Source organism: Bubalus kerabau, chromosome 1, assembly GCF_029407905.1.
Source record: "Bubalus kerabau isolate K-KA32 ecotype Philippines breed swamp buffalo chromosome 1, PCC_UOA_SB_1v2, whole genome shotgun sequence".
In the NCBI taxonomy this organism is placed as follows: Eukaryota; Metazoa; Chordata; class Mammalia; order Artiodactyla; family Bovidae; genus Bubalus; species Bubalus kerabau.
Genome location: NC_073624.1, coordinates 12,362,843 through 12,385,843, shown reverse-complemented (window position 1 = coordinate 12,385,843; position 23,001 = coordinate 12,362,843). Strand labels below are relative to the sequence as shown.

The window sequence follows — 23,001 nt, the reverse complement described above, 5'->3', positions numbered from 1 at the left end:
AGTGATGCCATCCAACCAATCTCATCCTCTGTTGCCCTCTTCTCGTCTTGCCCTCAGTCTTTCCCAGCATCAGAGTCTTTTCCAGTGAAACGTCTCTTCACATCAGGTGGCCAAAGTATTGGAGCTTCAGCTTCAGCATCAGTCCTTCCAATGAATATTCAGGATTGATTTACTTTAGGATTGACTGGTTTGATCTCCTTGCTATCCATGGGAATTTCAGTATGTCAGTGACAAATAGGGTTTATCCCTGGATCGCCAAGTTGGTTTAACATAGAACGGATTAATGTTTTTCAACACATAAACACCCCACTCCAGTACTTTTGCCTGGAAAATCCCATGGATGGAGGAGCCTGGTAGGCAGCAGTCCATGGGGTCGCTAAGAGTTGGACACGACTGAGCTACTTCACTTTCATGCATTAGAGAAGGAAATGGCAACCCACTCCAGTGTTCTTGCCTGGAGAATCCCAGGGACAGGGGAGCCTGGTGGGCTGCCGTCTATGGGGTCGCACAGAGTCAGACACGACTGAAGTGACTTAGCAGCAACAGAATAAAAACTGTATGATCATTTCAGTATATGTGGAAAAAGTATTTGACAAATCAGCATCTATTCCTTACTAACAACTCTTAGCAGACTTGGGGTGGTAGGAAACTTCCTCAGACTGCTAAGAGCATCCATGAAAAAGCTTTATACATCACTGCTTCCCGGGAGGTGAGGAACACAGCACAGATGCCTGCTTTCACTGCTTATATTCCGTATTGTTCTAAAGGGACCTGCCCAGAACAAGAATGGGGAAACCAGGAAAAAACAAAAAGATGGGAAAGGAAGAAATAAAACTGCTCCTGTTTGCAGATTATGTAATTGTTTACATAGAAAATTCCAGTGATTCTAAACAGATTTAATAAGGTTATAAGATATAAGGTTAATAGACAATCTATTATATTTTATCATTTTGTAGATGTGAAAGAGATACAAGCTAGCCTCATCTTTTCCCCAATATTTTTTCTCTTAAAAAGTCATAATTTTAATTCTTATTTTTCATTGTTTCTCATGCATATATAAGCTTAAATGTATATATTGATATATGTGTGTGTTCTGTGTTTTTTCTTCCAGTTGTAAGGAGAGATAATTGACATTTCCCAACATTTTATTCTAAAATTTTTCAATTATACATAAAAGTTGAAAGAATTATATAGTGAACACATACATAAGTCTCTCCCTAGATTCTTTAATTTGGTTAACCTCTGTTGTGTCTGCTTTACCAAATATGTTCATCTAGTCATCCCCCTTTTTTTCATTCCAGATTAAGTTGCAGACATCAGTAAACACTCGGGTACATACACATTTCATCGAAGTTCCATTATTTGTATGCTTGATTTTTCCTTATAATGAAATTTATAAGCAGTGAAAATATTAATCATAGTTCTGTCATTTGATGAGTTTTGATCAAAACTGTTTTAAAAAAAAAAAACAACTGTTAACATACAGAACACTTCCTTCATTTCAGTAAATGCCGTACTCTTCTTTGACAACCTTTTCCTCATCCTCCAGGATTAACTCTTTATATATTTTTAAACCATGAAACCAACTTTCATCCTAAGTTTTCTTTAATTATCTCTTATCCACCCCCCAAGTGAAGCAGAATTTCATTTTTAAATTTGTTTTTAAAATTTCATATTAAATTCTATATTAGCTTTTTAGTTAATCTTCCTTGTGTGTATGTGTACATTTTAGGTATTTTTTTAGCAGTTTAAATCCTTATTTAAACTTAAATCTTTAACTTTTCACAGCATGCTTATGGTTGATACTGTACAATTTCATGTAAAATAAAGAAAACTTGCACAAATACAGGCCCATTTATCTCTAGTACTTACAATTTATGCTATAAGCTTTATGTATGTCTGTTGTATAGATCCTGTAACACAGTGTTATAAATTTTCCTTTAGGTAGTCACATGTAACATAAAGATAATGCTAGGAAAGTGTATTCTTTTATATTTACCATTTGTGTGCTTCATTTTTTTCTCTATTTCCAGATGAAATAGCATCTGACCTCAGTTCGTCAGAAAACTCTGTTCTTTTAGCTTTAGCTGGGTTGCTTATAATCTGCTGCATACACACATATTTGAGAGGTTAGCCAGAGATTTGGGCAGAGTGAATATGCAGAACTTGGAGTGCCCCTTCTGTACCTCCTTTCTGGATTCCCCCACCCCTGCCACCTTTCAGGATCTCTGCTGTTCAGCAGAACTTTCTGTGGTGATGGAAATGTTCTGTAATCTGCACCGTCCAAAATGGTAGCCACTTGCCATGTGCAGTTGTTGAGCACGTGAAATGTGACTGGTGCAGCTGGGAGATGACCTTTTTAAGTTTAATGTATCTAATTCATTTAAATATAAATATTCTCATTGTCTAGTGGGTATTGTATTGGACGGACTTTTATTGTAGAAAGTTGTATTGAACACACTGTTTTAGGTGCTGCAGTCATCTTGAACTCTGTCCTTGTATTTATTCCTCAGCCAATAAAGCTACAGGGTTGTGTCCAGGTTTGAGCAACCTGCACAGACTAGTGCTTACCCTTTTTTCTCATGTGTCCTCCCTTCCAATTTGTGCCTGATTTTGATTGGTCTATAGAATCCTCAGGTGTGTGTGTGTGTGTTCGCTCGCGCACGTATATTCACTGGAGTTTATATCTGCATCCAGTAAGGGTTGCTCCACCATTTACCAGAAGTCAAACTCTACCTCTTGTCAATCATCTTGGCAGTGATCTAATTTTAAGGAATTTGCTTTTTGTGCTTTGTTATCAGAATTTGCTTGCCAACTACTTGTTATCCTATCCCCTTTAACCTTGCTAAAAGTAGTACTAACCTTAGGTTACTGAATCTTAATATTCTAAATTTGATATTCCCATCTCAGATATGCTAGAATTTAATGGAACTCTTCAAAGCAGTAAACGCATATCATCGATAACCTGTTTGGTATACCTTGCCTTCTCTAGGTACCTGAAAAGGTTTAAGGTGATGAAGATCAAAGTTTTGAGAAGCTGGTGCCGTCAGATTCTTAAAGGACTTCAGTTTCTTCATACTCGAACTCCACCTATTATTCACCGGGATCTTAAGTGTGACAACATCTTTATCACTGGCCCCACAGGCTCAGTCAAGATTGGAGACCTAGGTCTGGCCACCCTGAAGCGGGCTTCTTTTGCCAAGAGTGTGATAGGTATGTTTCACAGGTACCTTGTGAAAGTCTGACTGGCTTTCTGACATTCACTTTTATTTAGCAACCTGACTCTGTCAGAGCTTTTATAATGTGAAATAAACCTTCAGAAATTCATAGCTTGAACCCAGGAAGTGATATGGAGTTCTCTGCATTTATGCCTCTAGAAGCATCCTGAAGACAATTGTTTTGTGAAGTTACATGAAGAGAAGTAAGGTGAACTTGGTTGACAAAACCTTATGTAATAGCACTATCACCTTCTTGGGTCATTTTGTTGATGCTTAGTATCATACACTTATATATAAACTATGTTAACTTTCCCCATGAAAGAAACTGAATTTATATATAATTTAATTTCTGAAAAGGTCTGTTGTATATATTTGTATTCAAAAAATCTGCCTATTAAAACTATTTTAAAATGTAAAAAGATAATGGTTCGTTATCAACTTTTTCTTCTGCTCTTCAAAAGATCTGCTTAAAACAGTTTTCTGTCTCAGTGCTAGTTACACTTTGGTTTGGATGGTTCTTTGTCATGAGGACTGTCTTGTGCATTGTAAGATGACTTAACAGCATCCCTGGTCTCTGCTCTCTGGATGCTGGTAGCATGCCCATTTGTCCACCTCCCTCCAGTTGTGACAGCCACATATGTCCCCTGTGGGGCCAGTTGCCCTCCTCGACAGTCATTGATTTACAGGACAAGGCTGTGTGTCAGGACATTGCAGCTGGAAATATAGTTTAATGCCTATTGTTTTATAAGCTTTCCCTTCTGAAGAGGGTGCGACAGTTGGAAAGCTTGAAATCTTCATCAACTCTATTCTCTCAAAAGGTGACAATGACAACAGCAAGAAAACTGCTCATTTCAAGTGGGCTAGAATCCTATGTTTTAGTAAGATAGAACATAGAATACCAGTAATTTGCACATCCTGATAAAAAAATAGTGTTCTGGGGAGTTATTTAAAGCTGAATTTCCCTTCTGCCTTCCCTGTTGCCTATAAAGGAAACAGTTCTTTGATTGTCTCTGGTATGTTAATCTCTGGCCCAAGAGTTTTTTCTTCTTTCTTGTTTAAATTGTATTGTGCAAGCCTGTTCTTAGAAATGTTCTGTAATTTGAGGTATCTGGGCTTAATTTCTTTGGAAACATTGGAAACTTGGTGTGTGGAATCACACACTCCACACTCTTAATTCAGTATGAGAACACAAATGCAGACTGACTGGTGTGTGTGTGTCTGTAGGGTGTCCCTCACATTTCTTACACCTGCAGTAGATTTGCAGACTACGGGGAGGGTGAGTGGCCTCACAGACGTTTACACTGTATTATTTTAAAAATGCACTGAATGTCAGGTTTTTTTTTTTTGTTTTTTTTTTTACTGCAAAGCTGCCTTAAAAGTGAAGTTGATCAATGGACTGTTATTGGCAAGAGACTAGCTCTAAATGTTAACTTTACAGCTCTCATACAGTAGGGGGCAGACAAGTATTTTTATCTTCTTAACCTGTCATCCTGTCTTACAGATAGATGCCATTTTCTCTGCTTTACTCTTTGCTGTTCTCTTACCTTTTTCTTCCATTTGTTTTCATATGAGTTATATCAGTTTATCTTTTATGTGAGGCTCTATTTTGACATTGTGTAACAGTAATCCACTTGAAACAGTAAATAAACAGATGCATGGTCCTCTTCTTTTTATAAAGAAATTGCTGTGAGAGGTCTGTAACAGATTTGATGGAGCAGACTAAGGTGATTTCTCTCCTCTCCCCCCACTTCCTACCTGTCTTTCTTTCATCTTTACCCCTTCCACATACTTTTCTCTCACAGGTGAGCCCCTGTGCTGCCCCTCCCCCCCTTAAGTACATCTGCAGTTTCTCCTCACATTGAGTCTTAATCATTCTTTTAATTTAAGGTACCCCAGAGTTCATGGCCCCTGAGATGTATGAAGAGAAGTACGATGAATCCGTTGATGTTTATGCTTTTGGGATGTGCATGCTTGAGATGGCCACGTCTGAATACCCGTACTCAGAGTGTCAGAACGCTGCACAGATCTACCGTCGAGTGACCAGCGTAAGTCCTGTCAGAACTGACTGGTGATCTTAGGCCATATCTAAGAAGCTGGGTAACGTCAAACTATGCAGAAGGGAACAACAGTAGAAAGCATCACACGGTGTTCACCCCTCATCTCTCTGTGTCTCCTCTTTTTATAAGGACGCTGGTCAGATTGCGTTGTGTCCAGCCCACTCCAGATTGGGCTCTTCTAACTAATTGCACCTGCAGTGATCCTGTTTCCAAATAAGATCACATTCTGAGATACTGAGGGTTAGAATTTTAACATATCTTTTTGTGGGGGTGACACTGTTCAACCCATAATAGCTCATGGTTTCATCCAACAAATATTGAAATCTCTGTTATGTTCCAGACTTCTTTCTAGATCCTAGGTATTGAATATTATTGCTAAGTAAAAGACAAACCTGTCTATCAAGAGCTTACTACTCAGTGAAGGAGAACAAACAAGTAAACCAGACAGTTACCATAGGGTATAAAAACAGTTTTCCTAGGGTCAGTACGTAACAAAGCATGTAGTAATTGTGCCTGATGGAGTTTGAACAGGTGAGGGAAATTATGTGAAACAGGGAGCGACTAAAATAATACTGCATGTGAAAAAAATCTGTAATTTGTGTGTCTGCAGTTTGCAAATAGGAAAAAGAAGAGACAAGGGATAAGGGAGGAAAGGAAAGTTGAGACTCGCCTTGAGCACTGGGGGAACCATTGCAGCCACTGTAAGACGTGGTAGGTGTCATGGGACTCCGTGGTCCAGTGGTTAGGACGCTGCGTCTTCACTACTAAGAGCATAGGTTGATCCCTGGACTGGGTACTAAGATTCCACAAGCCACTTGGTACAGCGAAAAAAAGAAAACCCCACACTTGGTAGGTGTTATAATATCAGACCTAAATTTTTAAAAGATTATTTTGACTGCAGGATAGAGGATGGATATATTAGGAAACTAATAAAAGTTGAAAACCCAGTTAAGAAGTATTGCAGTAATCTGAAGGAATAACTAATAGGCTGAAATAAAGGATTAGAGGTGGCGACAGCAGATGGATGAGAAATCAGTTTTCTTTATAGATGAGAATTTGGTTAAGCTAAGGTGTTCTTTTCCACTTAATCTTTATGAAAACAAATAATAATATGAAAATACCCTTTGTAAATACATATCCTTTGAATGGAGATCAAACTGAATATTGAACTTGATTATGAGGTTAAATACCTTAGTTTTAGGACTATAAAATTTACAGTTTGTATGTAGAATGGTTTGTGTAATTTATTTACTCACTTAAACCATCTGTAACTTTTCTTCATTCCATTATACTCTAAACCAGGAATTAGCAAAGGTTCATGGGCCAAATCCATCCTGCTACCCATTTTTATACAGCCCATGAGCTAAGAATGTTTTTTGCATTCCTAAGTGGTTGAGGGGGGAATCAGAAGAAGAATAGTATGTGATGGCATGTGAAAATTATATGAAATTTAAATTTCAGTATCCATGAAGAAAGTAAAGACAGCCGCTCATTTGTTTCTGTATTTTCTATGTCTGTTTTCACATATTACAATAGTAGAGTCGAGTAATTGCAACAGACTGTTTAGTTCCAAAAGCCTAAAGTATGTACTGTTTGGCTCTTAACAGAAAGTTGTCAACTCCTAAACATATGCCACCAAAACTTAAAAAGTTCTCTGAAGAGTTCTGTAAATAATTACCGATCTGTCGAAGTAGCGGTGATGTTCTGTTAGAATGCCATTAGCCTCTATACTTGGAGTAGACAGGAGAATCTCAGTGTACACAAGTAGTTACTTCAGTAATCAGCTCTGATAATTTGTAAGCAGTCTTTTCTCTCTCTTAAGAGAAGAATTATCACTTCAGTGGTGAGAACATAAGAGATTTTAATGTAATAACCATTTTTCACTGGCCATATTTATTTTTTCTATTGCCAAAGAGTAGATAGCATGTTATACCTAGCATTATTGCTTGAGATGATAATTCTAGATTTTAAACACAAATACCTATTCACAGAAATACTTTGTTTACCTTCCAGCAATGCTGAATGTTTTGATAGTGAACAGACCAGAAGAATGAAGTACACATAAAGCTAGCCAAATAGTTAAACATTCTCTACTGTCTCTTTCAGCTACTGCCCTTCTTTGTGGATCTTGCAGTATTTCTAACTTGAAACTTGGTAGATTTTGTTAAGAATTATCAGATAGTGCTTTGCTGTCAGAGAGACTGCCCAGGCATTACTGGTGGTCTAGGGGTAGGGGTGTCTGATTAATCTTGTGAAGTCAACTCCTGATTATTTCTCTAAACAAATAAAGGTTGGTACTTAAAATATCTCAAAGGATCATGGAATTTTAGTTTCTTTTTGTTAAATGAAGTCCAAAAAATAACTCTGCTATGTAAAGAAATTAAGTTATAAATTACATGGTAGTACCAATTTTTTTTTAATGCAGAATGAAAGGGTGACCTGTATTAAATTCTACCCTGTTTCATACTTACCCACCAAATATGCTTACCTAGTTAAAATAATGACTAAGTAAGATGAGTACATGAAGGATGGAGTCAGCCCTATTGGGTAAAAAGCTATTCACCAGAGGCTCAGGGCTAAAACCAATGGTTTGAGTTCTTTGACTTCAGACTGTCAGGCACAGACAGCACTGCCATAAAATTAGGTAAAAGTTTATGTAAGCAGTTATTTGGTAAAAGTAAAGAAAACAAATTAATTTGATTTTAAGATAATGCATATGAAACACTGTAATCAATTAACAGATGAATCTTTATTTGCAAATGCGAGCTCTAGCTCAGTTGAGAGGAGAATCCCCTTCTCAAATAAAAAAGTCTGGTGTTAGCTTAATAGACCCTAAGAAGACCAACATCTCAGTTTCCATAGTCTTAGTATGGTATTTAACGTTTTTTTCAGTCTCTCAATGGGTTGTGTGGGGGTTTTTTTTAAGATAAAAATTTACATACCTTAAAATTAACTGTTTAAATCATTTTAAGGTGTAAAATTCAGTGGGTTTTAGTGTTTTCAGTGTTCTGCAGTTACCACCACTAATGCCAGAACCTTTCTGTCACCTCAAGAAAGAAGCCCTATACCCATTAGCAGTCGTTCCTCTGACAGCCACTAATGTGCTTTCTGTCTCTGTGGATTTGACCTGTATTGCACATTTCATACAAATAGAATCATTAAATATATGTCCTTTTGTGTTACACTTTGTTTTTGTGTTATGCTTTGATATAGCATAGTGTTTTCAGGGTTTATCCATGTTTTAGCATGAGTTGGTTCTTCAGTCCTTTTTATGGCTGAATAATATTGCATCGTATGAATGTCCTTTATATTTCTGTAGTTTCTTCCTTCTTTTCTCATTGTTTAAACTATTTGAACCTATAGCCACCCTCACCTGGAGAGGAGTTGGGAACAGAAGGGATGAAATATACAGTGTTTTAAAAGGTACTGTCCTATACAGTGTTTTAAAAGGTACTGTCCTAGAGCCTGATTTATTAAATCTTTGCTTACAGTGTTGTGTTTGTAGCATAGCATTCAGCGTGTTGTAGGTACTCAGTGATATTTTAAAGAATAAATGATTCAGTTAAAGGAATCCCAGATAATAGTCAAGTCGGACACTAGTAAGTTTCGAGGAGTTGAATTTACCCTGCGAATAAGATCACCTTAGAAATATTAACTTTATCCTACTGATGTGAAATCAAGTAGTGGCTTAGAAACTGATAAACTTTATATATGTACATACACAATATATTCTGTAAAATGGGGAAAACTACTTGGTATAAATCAAGCAGAAAACAGTAACTTTGACAGAGTCAGAATTCCAGGATTAGAAAGGCATTTGATAAAGTCATCTATTCATGTGTTCTTCCGTCAGTTCTCACATCACTATTTAGATATTTGCTGTGCAACATGCAGTCCCCAAAAATGTAAAATTTTGGCCCTATCCCAGACAGATTGGGTCAAAACCAGCATTTCACAAGATCCAAAGATACTTTGTGTGTATGTTAAAGTTTGAGAAGTGTAAGCTGGAACAGTGATCACCACAGGTCCCTTCCAGGTCTGTATACCTTATTTTTGGTTAAATTAAAAAAAAAAAAGACTATTGTAATAGCAAACATTATTTGAATAAATTTTTGTTCCATTGTTCATGGAACATTTTTACTAACATTATAAGTAAACAAACTGACTTCGAAATCTAACCCTATTTAATTGCCTTTTTTTTTTTTTTTTTTTTTGGTCTTATTCAGTAGTTGCTTTTTAAAAATGCAAAATAGTAAATAAGTCAAGCTGCAGAAAAGTTGGAATAAAAAGCTTGAGGTATTAAGTCAGTTGAACTGTTGGAATCCTTAATTTCTAAGAATACTGAAAGCATTTACTTGTTCTTTATTTTTCCTCTTAGCTTTGAGAATTGAGTTCCATATTATCCACAGTTCATTATTCTGTACTGTCAATTATTATATTTCTTATTTGGGAAGTGCTGTCTTGGTTTCACCAGCCTCCATTCCCATCTTCTGACTTCCATTGAAGAAATAAAAGGGGCAGTTTTTACTAGTCCTTTTTAAATTTTCTAGCCGCCCCCACCCCCCCCCCCTCCATGTTTTGGGTGCTGAGATAAATGTGTGGGGAGTTTTAAGCACCTAGGTTATACAGTGATTTATATGATTATATAAGCAATAGTGCTGACTCTACTGAAACGCACCTTGAAATAGTGTACTGCATGTCTGACCTTGCAGTGGCACAACTGCCACGTGAACAGCAGAGGTTAGCAGTGTGTTAACACATGTACATGCTAGTCTCAGACATTGCATTAAGCACTTTGCATATATTATGTAATTTAATTCTTCCAACAACCCTGGCCAGGAGCGATTTACTAGTAGTATTATCTACATTTTGTAAATAAATAGTCTGAAGCTCAGAATGGATAGCCTGTGATTACATACCTAGAATATAACAGGATTATTTGTTACTCTGTTATTCCAGGTCCCCTGCTCATATCAGAATTCTGTACTGAATCCATAAATGTCTAGTGCAGTGTCAGTGTGTGACCTGAGGGCCTTTAAACCTGTGTGTAACCGCCAACGTGAAGGGTGGGGATGTGTAATTTACCAGTTGAATAATTACATTCTGTGGTGCACTGATGATAAACTGTTGTGTGTCATTGTTGTACACATGCATTTCATTCAGGTTCTACTCTCTGTGCTTGCTCAGAGAGGCCTTCCCTGTCCATCCATCTAAAATGACCTTACAAGTGCACACACTTCTGTCTCCTTATGATTTTCTTTTTTTTCATGACTTTTGTCACAGCCTTACCGTTTTTACCTAAAGCCCCAATTAGAACATATTCTTGGGCTGGCGGTGTTATTTGGCTTATTCTGGGCTATATTCCTAGTGTTTAGACCCAGTGGATACAAGGCACTCAGTATTTGTGAGATGAATGCATGAATCCAGAACTATAGGGAGTGAAACACAGTGTTGCCATGGAGGAAGTGGGCTCTGGAGGTGGGTCTACCTGTGTTCAGATCCCGGCACTGTCATTTCCTGGCTGTGATACCTGGGGCAAGTTAATTAACTTCTCTGAGCCTAAACTAGTACTGAGGATAAATGAGAAAAGTGCCTAAATATAGTTAGCAGTCAGTACCTAACTCACATGCTAGTAAAGTAATGCTCAAAATTCTCCAAGCCAGGCTTTTAACAGTACGTGAATCATCAAGTTCCAGATGTTCAAGCTGGATTTAGAAAAGGTAGAGGAACCAGAGTTCAAATTGCCAACATCTGTTGGATCATCAGAAAAGCAAGAGAGTTCCAGAAAAACATCTACTTCTGCTTTATTGACTGTACCAAAGCCTTTGACTGTGTGGATCACCACAAACTGTAGAAAATTCTTAAAGAGATAGGAATACCAGACCACCTGACCTGCCTTTTGAGAAATCTGTGTGCAGGTCAGGAAGCAACAGTGAGAACTGGACATGGAACAACAGACTGGTTCCAAATAGGAAAGGGAGTACGTCAAGGCTGTAATTGTCACCCTGCTTATTCAGCTTATATGCAGAGGACATCATGAGAAATGCTGGCCTGGAGGAAGCACATGCTGGAATCAAGATTGCCAGGAGAAATATCAATAACCTCAGATATGCAGATGACACCACCCTTATAGCAGAAAGCAAAGAAGAACTGAAGAGCCTCTTGATGAACGTGAAAGAGGAGAGTGAAAAAGTTGGCTTAAAACTCAACATTCAAAAAACGAAGATCATGGCATCCGGTCCCATCACTTCATGGGAAATAGATGGGGAAACAATGGAAACAGTGACAGACTTTATTTTTTGGGGCTCCAAAATCACTGCAGATGGTGACTGCAGCCATGAAATTAAAAGATGCTTACTCCTTGGAAGAAAAGCTATGACCAGCCTAGACAGCATATTAAAAAGCAAAGAGACATTACTTTGCCAACAAAGGTCCATCTAGTCAAGGCTGTGGTTTTTCCAGTAGTCATGTATGGATGTGAGAGTTGGACTGTAAAGAAAGCTGAGCGCTGAAGAATTGATTTCTTTGAACTGTGGTGATGGAGAAGACTCTTGAGAGTCCCTTGGACTGCAAGGAGATCCAACCAGTCCGTTCTAAAGGAAATCAGTCCTGAATATTCATTGGAAGGACTGATGCTGAAGCTTATGCTCCAATACTTTGGCCACCTGATGTGAAGAGCTGACTCATTTAAAAAGACCTTGATGCTGGGAAAGATTGAAGTCAGGAGGAGAAGGGGACGACAGAGATGAGATGATTGGATGGCATCACCGACTCAATGGACATGAGTTTGGGTAAATTCCAGGAGTTGGTGATGGACAGGGAGGCCTAGCGAGTGAACTGAACTGAACTGAACTAAGTATTACCATTATTATTAGCATTAGCATCATTATGGCAGGTAGTAAAATAAGCTGTCTCTTGTTCAATTCTTTTATCTAGTGACATTCAACAAACAGCAGTGTTTAAAATGTGTTTAATGAACTTAACACTAAGTTTTAAATGAGTGCAAATGAGCTAGCATTTATTATCTTGCCTCTTGCCAATCACCTTGCAAAGTGCTTTACATATACTATCTTATTTTAATCTTTTGTATTCTGATAAGTAGATAATACTTTCATTTCACAGGTAAGAAAATAGATTCAGGGGTTAAGCATTTTGCCCAAGGACATGAAGGAGAAATACTAACTGTAGGATCAGAAATCCTTAATGTTATGCATGTTAAATGCATGCATAAAATCCATGTTAAATGGAATTTAATCCATTTAAGATTTAATCTTAAAATGCATTTTAAGCATCTCTTAACTAATACAAATCTTAGAATTTATTCCTTTGCTTGCCTTTGTTTTTAAACTTTTTCCCCCTAGATTTCAAGGGAGAAAACCTGAGAGTACATGGGTTCGGTTCAGTTCAGTCGCTTAGATGTGTCCAACTCTTTGTGACGCCATGGAGTGTAGCACGCCAGGCTTCCTTGTCCATCACCAACTCCCAGAGCTTGCTCAAACTCATGTCCATTGAGTCGGTGATGCCATCCAACCATCTCATCCTGTCGTGCCCTTCTTTTCCCACCTTTATTCTTTCTCAGCATCAGTGTCTTTTCCAGTGAGTCAGTGCCTCGCATCAGGTGGCCAGAGTATTGGAATTTCAGCTTCAACATCAGTCCTTCCAATGACTGTTCATGACTGATTTCCTTCAGGATTGACTGGTTTGATCTTCAGTCCAAGGGACTCTCAAGAGTCTTCTCCAACACCTCAGTTCAGAAGCATCAGTTCTTCGGCACTCAGCTTTCTTTATAGTCCAATTCTCATATCCATAGCAGACTTCTGGAAAAACCATAACTTTAACTAGACGGACCTTAGTCAGCAAAGTAATGTCTCTGCTTTTTATTACACTGTCTAGGTTTGTCATAGCTTTTCTTCCAAGGAGTAAGCATCTTTTAATTTCATGGCTGCAGTCACCATCTGCAGTGATTTTGGAGCCCAAGAAAATAAAGTCTGTCACTGTTTCCATTGTTTCCCCATCTATTTGCCATGAAGTGATGGGACCGGATGCCATGATCTTCGTTTTTTGAATGTTGAGTTTTAAGCCAACTTTTTCACTCTCCTCTTTCACGTTCATCAAGAGGCTCTTCAGTTCTTCTTTGCTTTCTGCTATAAGGGTGGTGTCATCTGCATATCTGAGGTTATTGATATTTCTCCCGGCAATCTTGATTCCAGTTTGTGCTTCATCCAGCCCAGCATTTCGCGTGATGTACTCTGCGTAGACATTAAATAAGCAGGGTGACAATATACAGCCTTGAGTCTAAGATTGGTAAGTCTAACATTGGTGTCATAGGTTTGAGCCCCTGTTCAAAAGAGAAAAACTTCAAGTGATCTTGAAATTTCCCACTGGCATTGAAAAGATCCAAATAAGAGCGCTCATGTACTTAGCACAATTTTTGTCTGCAAGTAAAGGAATCACAGTGGTATCAGTTTTTTATGTGGAGGATAGTGCATTTGTGTTTGGAGCAGTGCACAGGCTCCCATGGATCCAGAGAGTAATCAGCCTCAGGGAATCAGGAGGTCAGCTAGTTGCCTTGGATAGAGCCAGTCAGATTTGGTAGGGAGTTTGAAAAGGCTTGTTTTCCAGTGGGATCATAAGGTTTGTTCAAATTCCTGTAAACTAATGGTTCATACAGTAAGAATCTGGCTGAATCCAGCCTTCTGACAACCAAGGTAGAAATAATGGGGATTTTTAATTACTTTGTTTGTGTAATTTGACTTTGTCACTGATTCCATTAGCCTTTGGATTGCAAGGTTTGAACATTCTGTCTGGGAAAAACAGAATTAAAGCAGTTGGAGTGAAATTCCTTTTGGTCTTTATATAACAGATTGCATTTCAGCGTACTTTTTTTTACAGAAACACGTGAAGCTGATTCCTGATTAGATAGGGATTGAAAAGTTGAGAAAAACGTTGTATTTTTTTCATTAGCAGTTGGAATTTTTTGGTGATATCCCCAAGATCTAAATCCACTTGGAATTAGCTGAAATGATTGCTTTATAAATTTTATTCCTATTTCCATCTAGTAAATTTAGCTTACACACATAGGCAAAAACTTTGTGAATCATCTAATGTATCCTGGGAACATTTTGCATGATTTTCAAAGTCATTCTAGTACTCTCCTATGATTTGATTAATATTAAAGGATCTTAATATCCAGACATAATAAATCAGACCATTAATCTTAAACCACAGAGTTGGAAATCATTCCCAACATTTTAGATGCTAAACAATAGTCCTAAAATCCTTGTTAGAGAATTTCTCAGAAAAACTAATTTTCCTTATCCCAACTAAATGTTGTTCTGTAATTCTCACAGCATTAGACTACAAGTAAAAACTGTAGTTTTTACTACATCTACTTTCTACATCTATTTAGGATGTAGAAAGATGGTTGCTGCTGTTTTAAGGAGAAGGCAGTGGCACCCGACTCCAGTACTCTTGCCTGGAAAATCCCATGGATGGAGGAGCCTGGTGGGCTGCAGTCCATGGGGTCGCTAGGAGTCGGACACGACTGAGCGACTTCACTTTGACTTTTCACTTTCATGCATTGGAGGAGGAAATGGCAGCCCACTCCAGTGTTCTTGCCTGGAGAATCCCATGGACAGAGGAGCCTGGTGGGCTGCTGTCCATGGGGTCACACAGAGTCGGACACAACTGAAGCGACTTAGCAGCTGTGTTTCAAGTGCAGCATACAGTGTTGAGCTTCTTGGGATCTTGTAGATAATCTGTGTGCCAGAAGGTTGATACAGATACATTGTAGTTGTTCCTTGTCTCTGGGTGGTTTGAGGTGTACCTTGAATACTGAGGTAGGACTCAGTTGACTAAAAAAGGGGGCAGTAGAAAGAAAATGCTTGTGAAAATGTGTAGTATTCAGTGAAAAAGTAACCAGTTTCACTAGACTTACTTGGGGAGATAGGAATAAGTAGAAGTTGGCTTGTGAGGGCTTTCTGCCCCAGATTAAGTTAACTAAAAGTACTGTAATATGGACTGAAACATTGAACTAGACATTATTGAATTTGGATTCTCGTTTTTACTTTATCATTGACTAGGCCCTTACTTCCTAGAATATATTCTGTTGTATTCCAGGTGCTACTGATGATGCAGTATATCTAGTAGGTGTCTGATACATACCAGACTGGACTGGACATGACTCCTCATAGGTTCCATGAGGTATTGAATTCTGACCTTGACATGGCATTAATCTCTCTGGCGTACAGTTGTCTTGTGTAAGCAGGTAGGGACTCTAGCTCAGATTCTTTCTAGCTCTCTGATCCTATGGCCATCTTGTAAGGGTGGGGAATTATTAACCATATTTGAGTCGTGTGATACGAATTAAATGATATCAGACAATTGGAAATGGTTAAGTGTCAGATGATTGGATGAAGCTAGGTGATTGAACAGGCCGTGGTGTAAAATAAATACTGGAGAGAAAAGCAGCAGTGAGGCCCATCTTAACTTGGTCTTAGTTTAAGGAGGTGAGATGTTGACAGATATAGATGAAGACCTACAAGACCTTCTAGAACCAACACCAGAAAAGATGTCCCTTTCATCCTCGGGGACTGGAATGCAAAAGTAGAAAGTCAAGAGATACTTCTAACAGGCAAGTTTTGCCTTGGAGTAGAAAATGAAGCAGGGCAAAGGCTAACAGAGTTTTTCCAAGAGAAAGCACTGGTTATAGCAAACACCCTCTTCCAACAACACAAGAGATGACTACACATGGATATCACTGGAGAGTCAATAGTGAAATCACATTGATTATATTCTTTGCAGCCGAAGATGGAGGAGCTCTATACAGTCAGCAGAAACAAGACTGAGAGCTGACAGTGGCTCAAATTGTGAACTCCTTATTGCAAAAACCAGACTTAAATTGAAGAAAGTAGGCAAAACTACTAGACTGTTCATGTATGACCTAAATCAAATCCCTTAGGATTATACAGTGAAAGTGACAAATAGATTCAAGATATTAGATCTGATAGACAGAGTGCCTGAAGAACTATGAAGGTTCGTAACATTGTACAGAAGGCAGTGATCAAAACCATCCCCAAGAAAAAGAAATGCAAAAAGGCAAAATGGTTGTCTGAGGAGGCTTTACATATAGCTGAGAAAAGAAGAGAAGCTAAAGGCAAAAGAGAAAAGGAAAGATATATCCATCTGAATGCAGAGTTTCAAAGAATAGTAAGGAGAAATAAGAAAGCCTTCCTCAGCGATCAATGCAAAGAAATAGAGGAAAACAACAGAATGGGAAAGACTAGCGATCTCTTCAATAAAATTAGAGATACCAAGGGAACATTTCATGCAAAGATGGGCTCAATAAAGGACAGAAATGAGATGGAATACCAACAGAAGCAGAAGATGCTAAGAAGAGGTGGCAAGAATACACAGAAGAGCTATACAAGAAAGATCTCAATGACCCAGATAACCACGGTGGTGTGATCACTCATCTGGAGCCAGAAATCCTGGAGTGTGAAGTCAAGTGGGCCTTAGGATGCATCACTGTGAACAAAGCTAGTGGAGGTGATGAAATTCCAGCAGAGCTATTTCAGATCCTAAAAGATGCTACCGTGAAAGTGCTGCACTCAATATGCCAGCAAATTTGAGAAAACTCAGCAGTGGCCAGAGGACTGGAAAAGGTCAGTTTTCATTCCAATACCAAAGGAAGGCAATCCCAAAGAATGTTCAGACTACCACACAATTGCACTCATTCTCACATGCTAGCAAAGTAATGCTCAAAATTCTCCAAGCTAGGCTTCAACAGCATGTAAACCGAGAACTTCCTGGTGTTCAAGCTGGATTTAGAAAATGCAGAGGAACCAGAGATCAAATTGCCAACATCCATTGGATCATAGAAAAAGCAAGGGATTTCCAGAAAAGCATCTACTTCTGCTTCATTGACTATGCTAAAGCCTTTACTGTGTGTATCACCACAAACTGTGGAAAATCCTTCAAGAGATGGGAATACCAGACCACCTGACCTGCTTCCTGAGAAACCTGTATGCATGCAGGTCAGGAAGCAGCAGTTAGAACTGGACGTGGAACAATGGACTGTTTCAAAATTGGGAAAGAAGTACTTCAAGGCTGTATACTGTAAATGTGCCTGTTTAACTTATATGCAGAGTACATCATGCGAAATGCTGGGCTGGATGAAGCACAAGCTAGAATCAAGGTTGCCAGGAGAAATATCAGTAACCTCAGATATGCAGATGACACTACCCTTATGGCAGAAAGCAAAGAAGAACTGAAGAGCTAGGAAAGATTGAAGGCAGGAGGAGAAGGGGCGACAGAAGATGGGATGGTTGGATGGCATCACCAACTCTATGAACATGTGTTTGAGCAAGCTCTGGGAGTTGGTGATGGACAAGGAAGCCTGGCATGCTGCAGTCCATGGGGTTGCAACGAGTCAGACATGACTGAGTAGCTGAACTGAACCGATGTTATCAGTCTGAATTGGTGGTCACAGTTATGCAGAAAAAGCAATGATGTTGAGAAATAACAAAGAAGCCAGTAAAAATCTCACTTTTGTCCAGCCAGAGACCTTTAGCCATTGGAGGGGAAGTAGGAGTACTAGCAGCTCGCTGTTACCTGCTGTTTTAAATGTTTCTCTTTGTTTAAGGAGCTCCCAGAGAATAATAGTACTTAAATGTTGTGAAGACGCATCTGAGAATGAGTAAGGTTTCTATTCTGGATCATGGAAATAATGATGCCTTTAAAAGAAATTGGTGAAGTCCAGAGAAAGGCAGAGTTGAAGAGAAGGACGATTTAAACCTATAAACTGTTACACATATGTGAATGGTATTTTATTGTACATAGTGAAAACTCTTTTTTAATTTTGGTATGTTAAAAAGACTGGTCTTCACAGAGTTAGATATTTGTCCCTATATTTTACCTTTGTCCAAAAAAAGCTGCCTCAGTTTTGGTTTTGTTTGTTGCACAGTAAAGTTTAAAAACATTCTCACATACTTATATCTGATAAACCTGTGAAGCAGAGAACATGATACCTGTTTTCCTCTGTTTCGTTTTCATTATCTAATCATAGTCTTGAGCAGGCTTGCTCACACACCGAAGCTAAAGGTAGTGGTGGACTACCTGCTGTAGTTAGGACTAGTCTTGGCCTTCTGCACTACCTACTTGGTGTGCTTGGTAGTGATGAGTTATGTTGAGCAGGAAAATTGTTGGAATTAAGTCATTTCTAGCCTTTAGAATAGAGATATTCCTATCAAATAACTTCTAAGCCATTATGCTACTGTTGCTGAGTGATTGAAGCCTTAGTATGCACGGCCTTAATGGGGATTCAGGCCTACCACATTACAAGGGACAGCACTTTGTTATGTTACCCATCGTAACACTGCCAGGAGCAGTGCTTTTTCTGTCGTCTTTGTTAAATGCTATGAGGAGAAACCTTTCTTTAATCACCAGGATCAAAGCAGGAGTCATTTGGGTCCATGAGCTCTTCCTGGCAAATGGAGATGTCTTTAGGTAGATCTATATATTAAGGCTTTTAGGAAAGGAAAAGGAGAAGAATAAATTCTTGCCACTTCTGTGTACTAATTCGCAGCTGTTAAAATTTTTTTAATGTACCATGAGACTGTGGTAAGACAGTTTACCTTAATGTCACCACTTTCTAAATTAGGTAAACAGGAACTGTTACGCTCACTTTTCAAGTGAGTTTAAAGAATATGGCTGGTCACACAGACTTGGTATCTATAGGCTGAACTCTATATACTGGGAGCTCAACCCCAGTATTGGGGTTTTCTTGTCCAGTGTTCTTTAGGTTGTATATTCTGAGTTTACATTTTGGTCACTGAATTCATTCCGCATTTTCTTTTGAAGCTTAGTGTTAACAGGAGTAGGGGGAAGCAGGTGTTCAGATAAACAGATTTCTAGTGTAGGTGTTAGTGTCAAGGAGGTGGAACCTGTGGACATGGCGAGGGTGGAGCTTTGAGCAAGTGAAGAATTGTGTTTGTGTAGGGACCTGCTGCTGTTGAGGGAGAGGCAGGGGGAGGAGAAGCAGAATAAGTTTGCCTGCTGTTCAGCATGTAGTTGTGTTTAAAGGGCTGATCAGTAAGTAATAAGGAGATTGTTGGCTGAGCAGAGCAAACCCATGTTTGAGGGTCGCAGAAGCATGGCTAGTGTTAAACAGAAAATTAATCTTCAGCCTGATTTTGATGTCTGCCTTGCTTATGCTGTGGGCTAAGTTATCCTGTTAACTTATATCCTATACAATTCCCTCCCCCCCATTTTCCTCTAACAAGTCTGTTTTGCCTTTTCTGATGGATTCTACAAAGAGAGATTTTTGCTCAGTGTTTGTCTTCATAAATTCTCATTGCTGCTGCTGCTCTCAAAAGGATTGTATAAATGAGGTGGGTAAGAATTTCCAATATATAGCAAAGGTGTGTTGTGATATTTATGTATGGAAGGTTTCAGTTAAAGTATTGGGATTGTTAGTTCAGAATGCTTTTCAAAATAGATTAGTTCTGCAGTTAACTTACACAGCATTTTCTATGAGGAGGAAGGAGACTTTTCTCAATTCTGAGTGGTTAGGAGAATTTTCACTCTCAGGAAGAGAAAAATATTACCTTGACACACACTGCAGCTTAAGTTTTTAAGAAGCAAGTGCTGACAGTTTTTAAGAGTGAGAAGATTGAACTGGAGAATACTATATTATGACTCACTTTAATTTTTATTATGACTCACTTTTATTTTTTCAGCAGATTAGCTGCAAACTATAAGTATATAGAATTGACAGAAAAACTCAGTCTGTGAGATGCATATAAGTTTGGAGTTTTTCTTAGTTTAAATAAAGCAACATATTTTATAAAGATTTATGTCAGTTGTTTTTTTTTTTAAATATCAACTCTGATGTACCCTTGGAGAATCACATTTGTTTTTTTCTATTTGTTCCCCATTTAAGATTGCATAAAAGTTACCTTTTGGTTTCATTTATGAGAATATATAATTTTAATCTCAAAGGTGTCTTAAATGGATATACATTAGCTGTTGAAGAAGTACTTGTGTGTAATGCAGAATAACAAGCCACTGTTTCATGTCAAAGAAACATTTTACGGCACTTCTGCCTGAAGAGAGGTCTTGTGAATCACAGCAGTGAGGAAGAGTGTTTCTGGAGTTGGCAGGTTGCTAGCTCTGGAAGGGTGAAGGGACAGGGTGCCAGTCTTTAACTTAGGTTTTCTTATGTGTAAAACATTAGCTCAATTTATCTTCCTTAGTACTCTTTTCTCTTTTGTGTTCTTGAACCTCATTCAGAATAGATGAGCAAAACTTTGCTTGTGTTGGTCAGAACAGAACTGAAATAAGACTGTGTGGGGCTAAATCAGAGAGTATAGAAAAGAGGTGTCATTTGAAGGATTTTTAGACTCTTAAGTTAATCATCTTTTTTGAAATAAATTCAGGGAAAAAAGATGAAATATTATCATGAAAACATTTTCTTATTCTGTCTAGTGCTTAAATCATGTTTTGGAATAATCTTAAATCAACTTTTTAATTTAAAAAATTATCAGTTATTTAAAAAACAGTTCTCTTAGATAGAACAAGAAGCTTCTGAGTATGATGCATCTTGTGTATTGAAACATGTGCTTGTTGATTTTAAGTGGCTTTCCATCAGGTGCCCCAGATGACTTCAGTAGGTCACATTCAAGGTCCATTGACGTTTTATGCTTATTTTTCCTTTTTTGGGGGTCACTTTTAATATATAATTCCTATATGTCCTTGCTTCTTTCCACATGATTAAGAATACCTCTGTTAGATATTTTGATAGATATTTGGATAATCCTGATTTCTTGGTGCTTGGTGAAATTTCTTCTTGTCTTTTTCATTGTTCCAGTGGGTGATGTCTGAATACAAGCTGCTGGACTGTGTCTGTTGTATTGGCTGTCTTAGTGCCTGCAGTTTTCTTTAAGGCAGCAGTAGCAGCTGAATATGGCAGTGGCGGTGGCAGTTGTACAGCAGTGGTGCAGAGTTTTCTGTACCTCAATCTTGGCTATACTTTGAGAAAGCAGCTTACCCTAGTAGAGTCAGTGTGTTAATGATGCATAGTTGCTGGTTTTGCGACTGTGATCTGGTATCTCGGTTGTTCAACTCGCTTTTCTACCTGTAAATAGAAATTCCTGTTGTGAATGTGTTTGTCTGCATAGGTCGGGTTAACAAGAGGATTATTTTTAAGGATAACCAAAGCTGAAAGCATGTTCACTGTGGATCTTGGTGATTATTTTTCAAAGAGAATTGTATGCTTTCTTTTTAACTCTAAGCCTTATTACCTTTGGTGATTACTTTTGAAGTCAAAGGTGCCTTAGGTCAGCAAACTTAATAATCCAGAGCTTTCAGCTTGGATAGTCACATATGATTCTAGTTCCCGTGAATATAGTTAAACAGGTATTATCCCCCTTTGCTAGACAGGGAAACAAAGCTCAGAGCTGCTTCTGCTTGTCCAGCTCACACCTAATTCAAGTCTTATGCTCTATCCTTTCGTCTTTCCAGTATGCCTATGCTAAATTGAAATGGAGGAGTCTTGATATAGTCAGTATATGTGTGATTTATTAAGTCAATATGTAGAGTTGCCAGAAGGTCAGACTCATTCCTCTAAAATGCGTGTGTTTATGGAAGTGGGAACATGTCTTCTAATCCTGTTCTATATCCTCTTTAACGTCTTTCCTATAACATTTGAAGTGTCCTTACATGAAAGGCCAGCTGTGTATTAGTGTCTGATTTTACCAAAGAAGAATCTTTCAGATACTTTTCTGCCAGTAGTGAGTGTTCTAGGAACTTATAATATACAGTATCTTATTTTATTTTTTTAAAAGTATTTTAGACTGTTCTTCCCATTATATTTATAATTGACATCTTAAAAGTTTGCTTTTATACTTTCACATGTTTATTGTAAAAATTATAAGCAAATATAAAAGATCTCCAGTGTTTCTGCTGTCAGAGAACTTTTAGTGAGCATCATCCTTAAAAAAAAAAAAAAACAAAACACAGTTCCTGTTTTCTTTAGCTTTAATTTAAAAGACCATGCCATACCATACCAGCTTGCTCAATTAAAGCAGGCTTTTCCTTCAATGACATTGTTTTTTGTTTTTATTAGAATAATTATGTGAAGACAAGGACTGGTGGGGAAGACTTAGCTAGACTTGAAAAATAAGAAGATTGAGGAAAAATTCAAATAATATGTATTGTCACTGAGACATTAGATGATTAATTCTAGTCCCTCTCTCCTCCTTGCTGTGTGTTAGGTGGTCATAGACTTACCGTGCCTCTTGGAAAGTATATTGTGTTGCTCCTTCAGCTCAGTCTGTGTGACTTAGAAGAGGCAGGAATAGATAATGAGATGTTCTTCTCCACACCACCTCTCAGACAGGAGTAGGTTGTTATTCTTCTATCTTATATACATTTTCCACACACCGCTGAAATTTTTGTTGGCAAAGAATTTACCTTTTGTGAAAATTCTTTAACTATTACAATGGTGCTATTTAATATAATAGTGATATTAAATTTTTTCTGAAATTAATTAGAAAGTTTGTCTTTCCGATGTGTCTGATGTGTTGTCATTTTATGTTTTCATATGTACAAGACAATTTGCTCTTCAGTTACTATACCAAACCAGTCTTAATTCTTCCCTTCTTACTGAGTTTGTTAAGGAGTACTGTAATGATAGAATACCTGCCAGACTAAGCATGTGAATTCAT

At 38.0% G+C, this 23,001-nt stretch overlaps 1 protein-coding gene across 16 annotated transcripts in view; it reads left to right on the top strand.

Moving 5' to 3' along the window:
• WNK1 (WNK lysine deficient protein kinase 1) overlaps positions 1 to 23,001 on the top strand; it is a 128,638-nt gene that overhangs the window by 60,816 nt on the left and 44,821 nt on the right. For all 16 annotated transcript variants that reach the window (XM_055568044.1, XM_055568072.1, XM_055568093.1 and 13 more), the window contains exons 3-4: positions 2,993 to 3,213; positions 5,106 to 5,263. In XM_055568044.1, the coding sequence (XP_055424019.1) occupies positions 2,993 to 3,213; positions 5,106 to 5,263 (379 nt within the window). The remainder of the gene's footprint in view (positions 1 to 2,992; positions 3,214 to 5,105; positions 5,264 to 23,001) is intronic.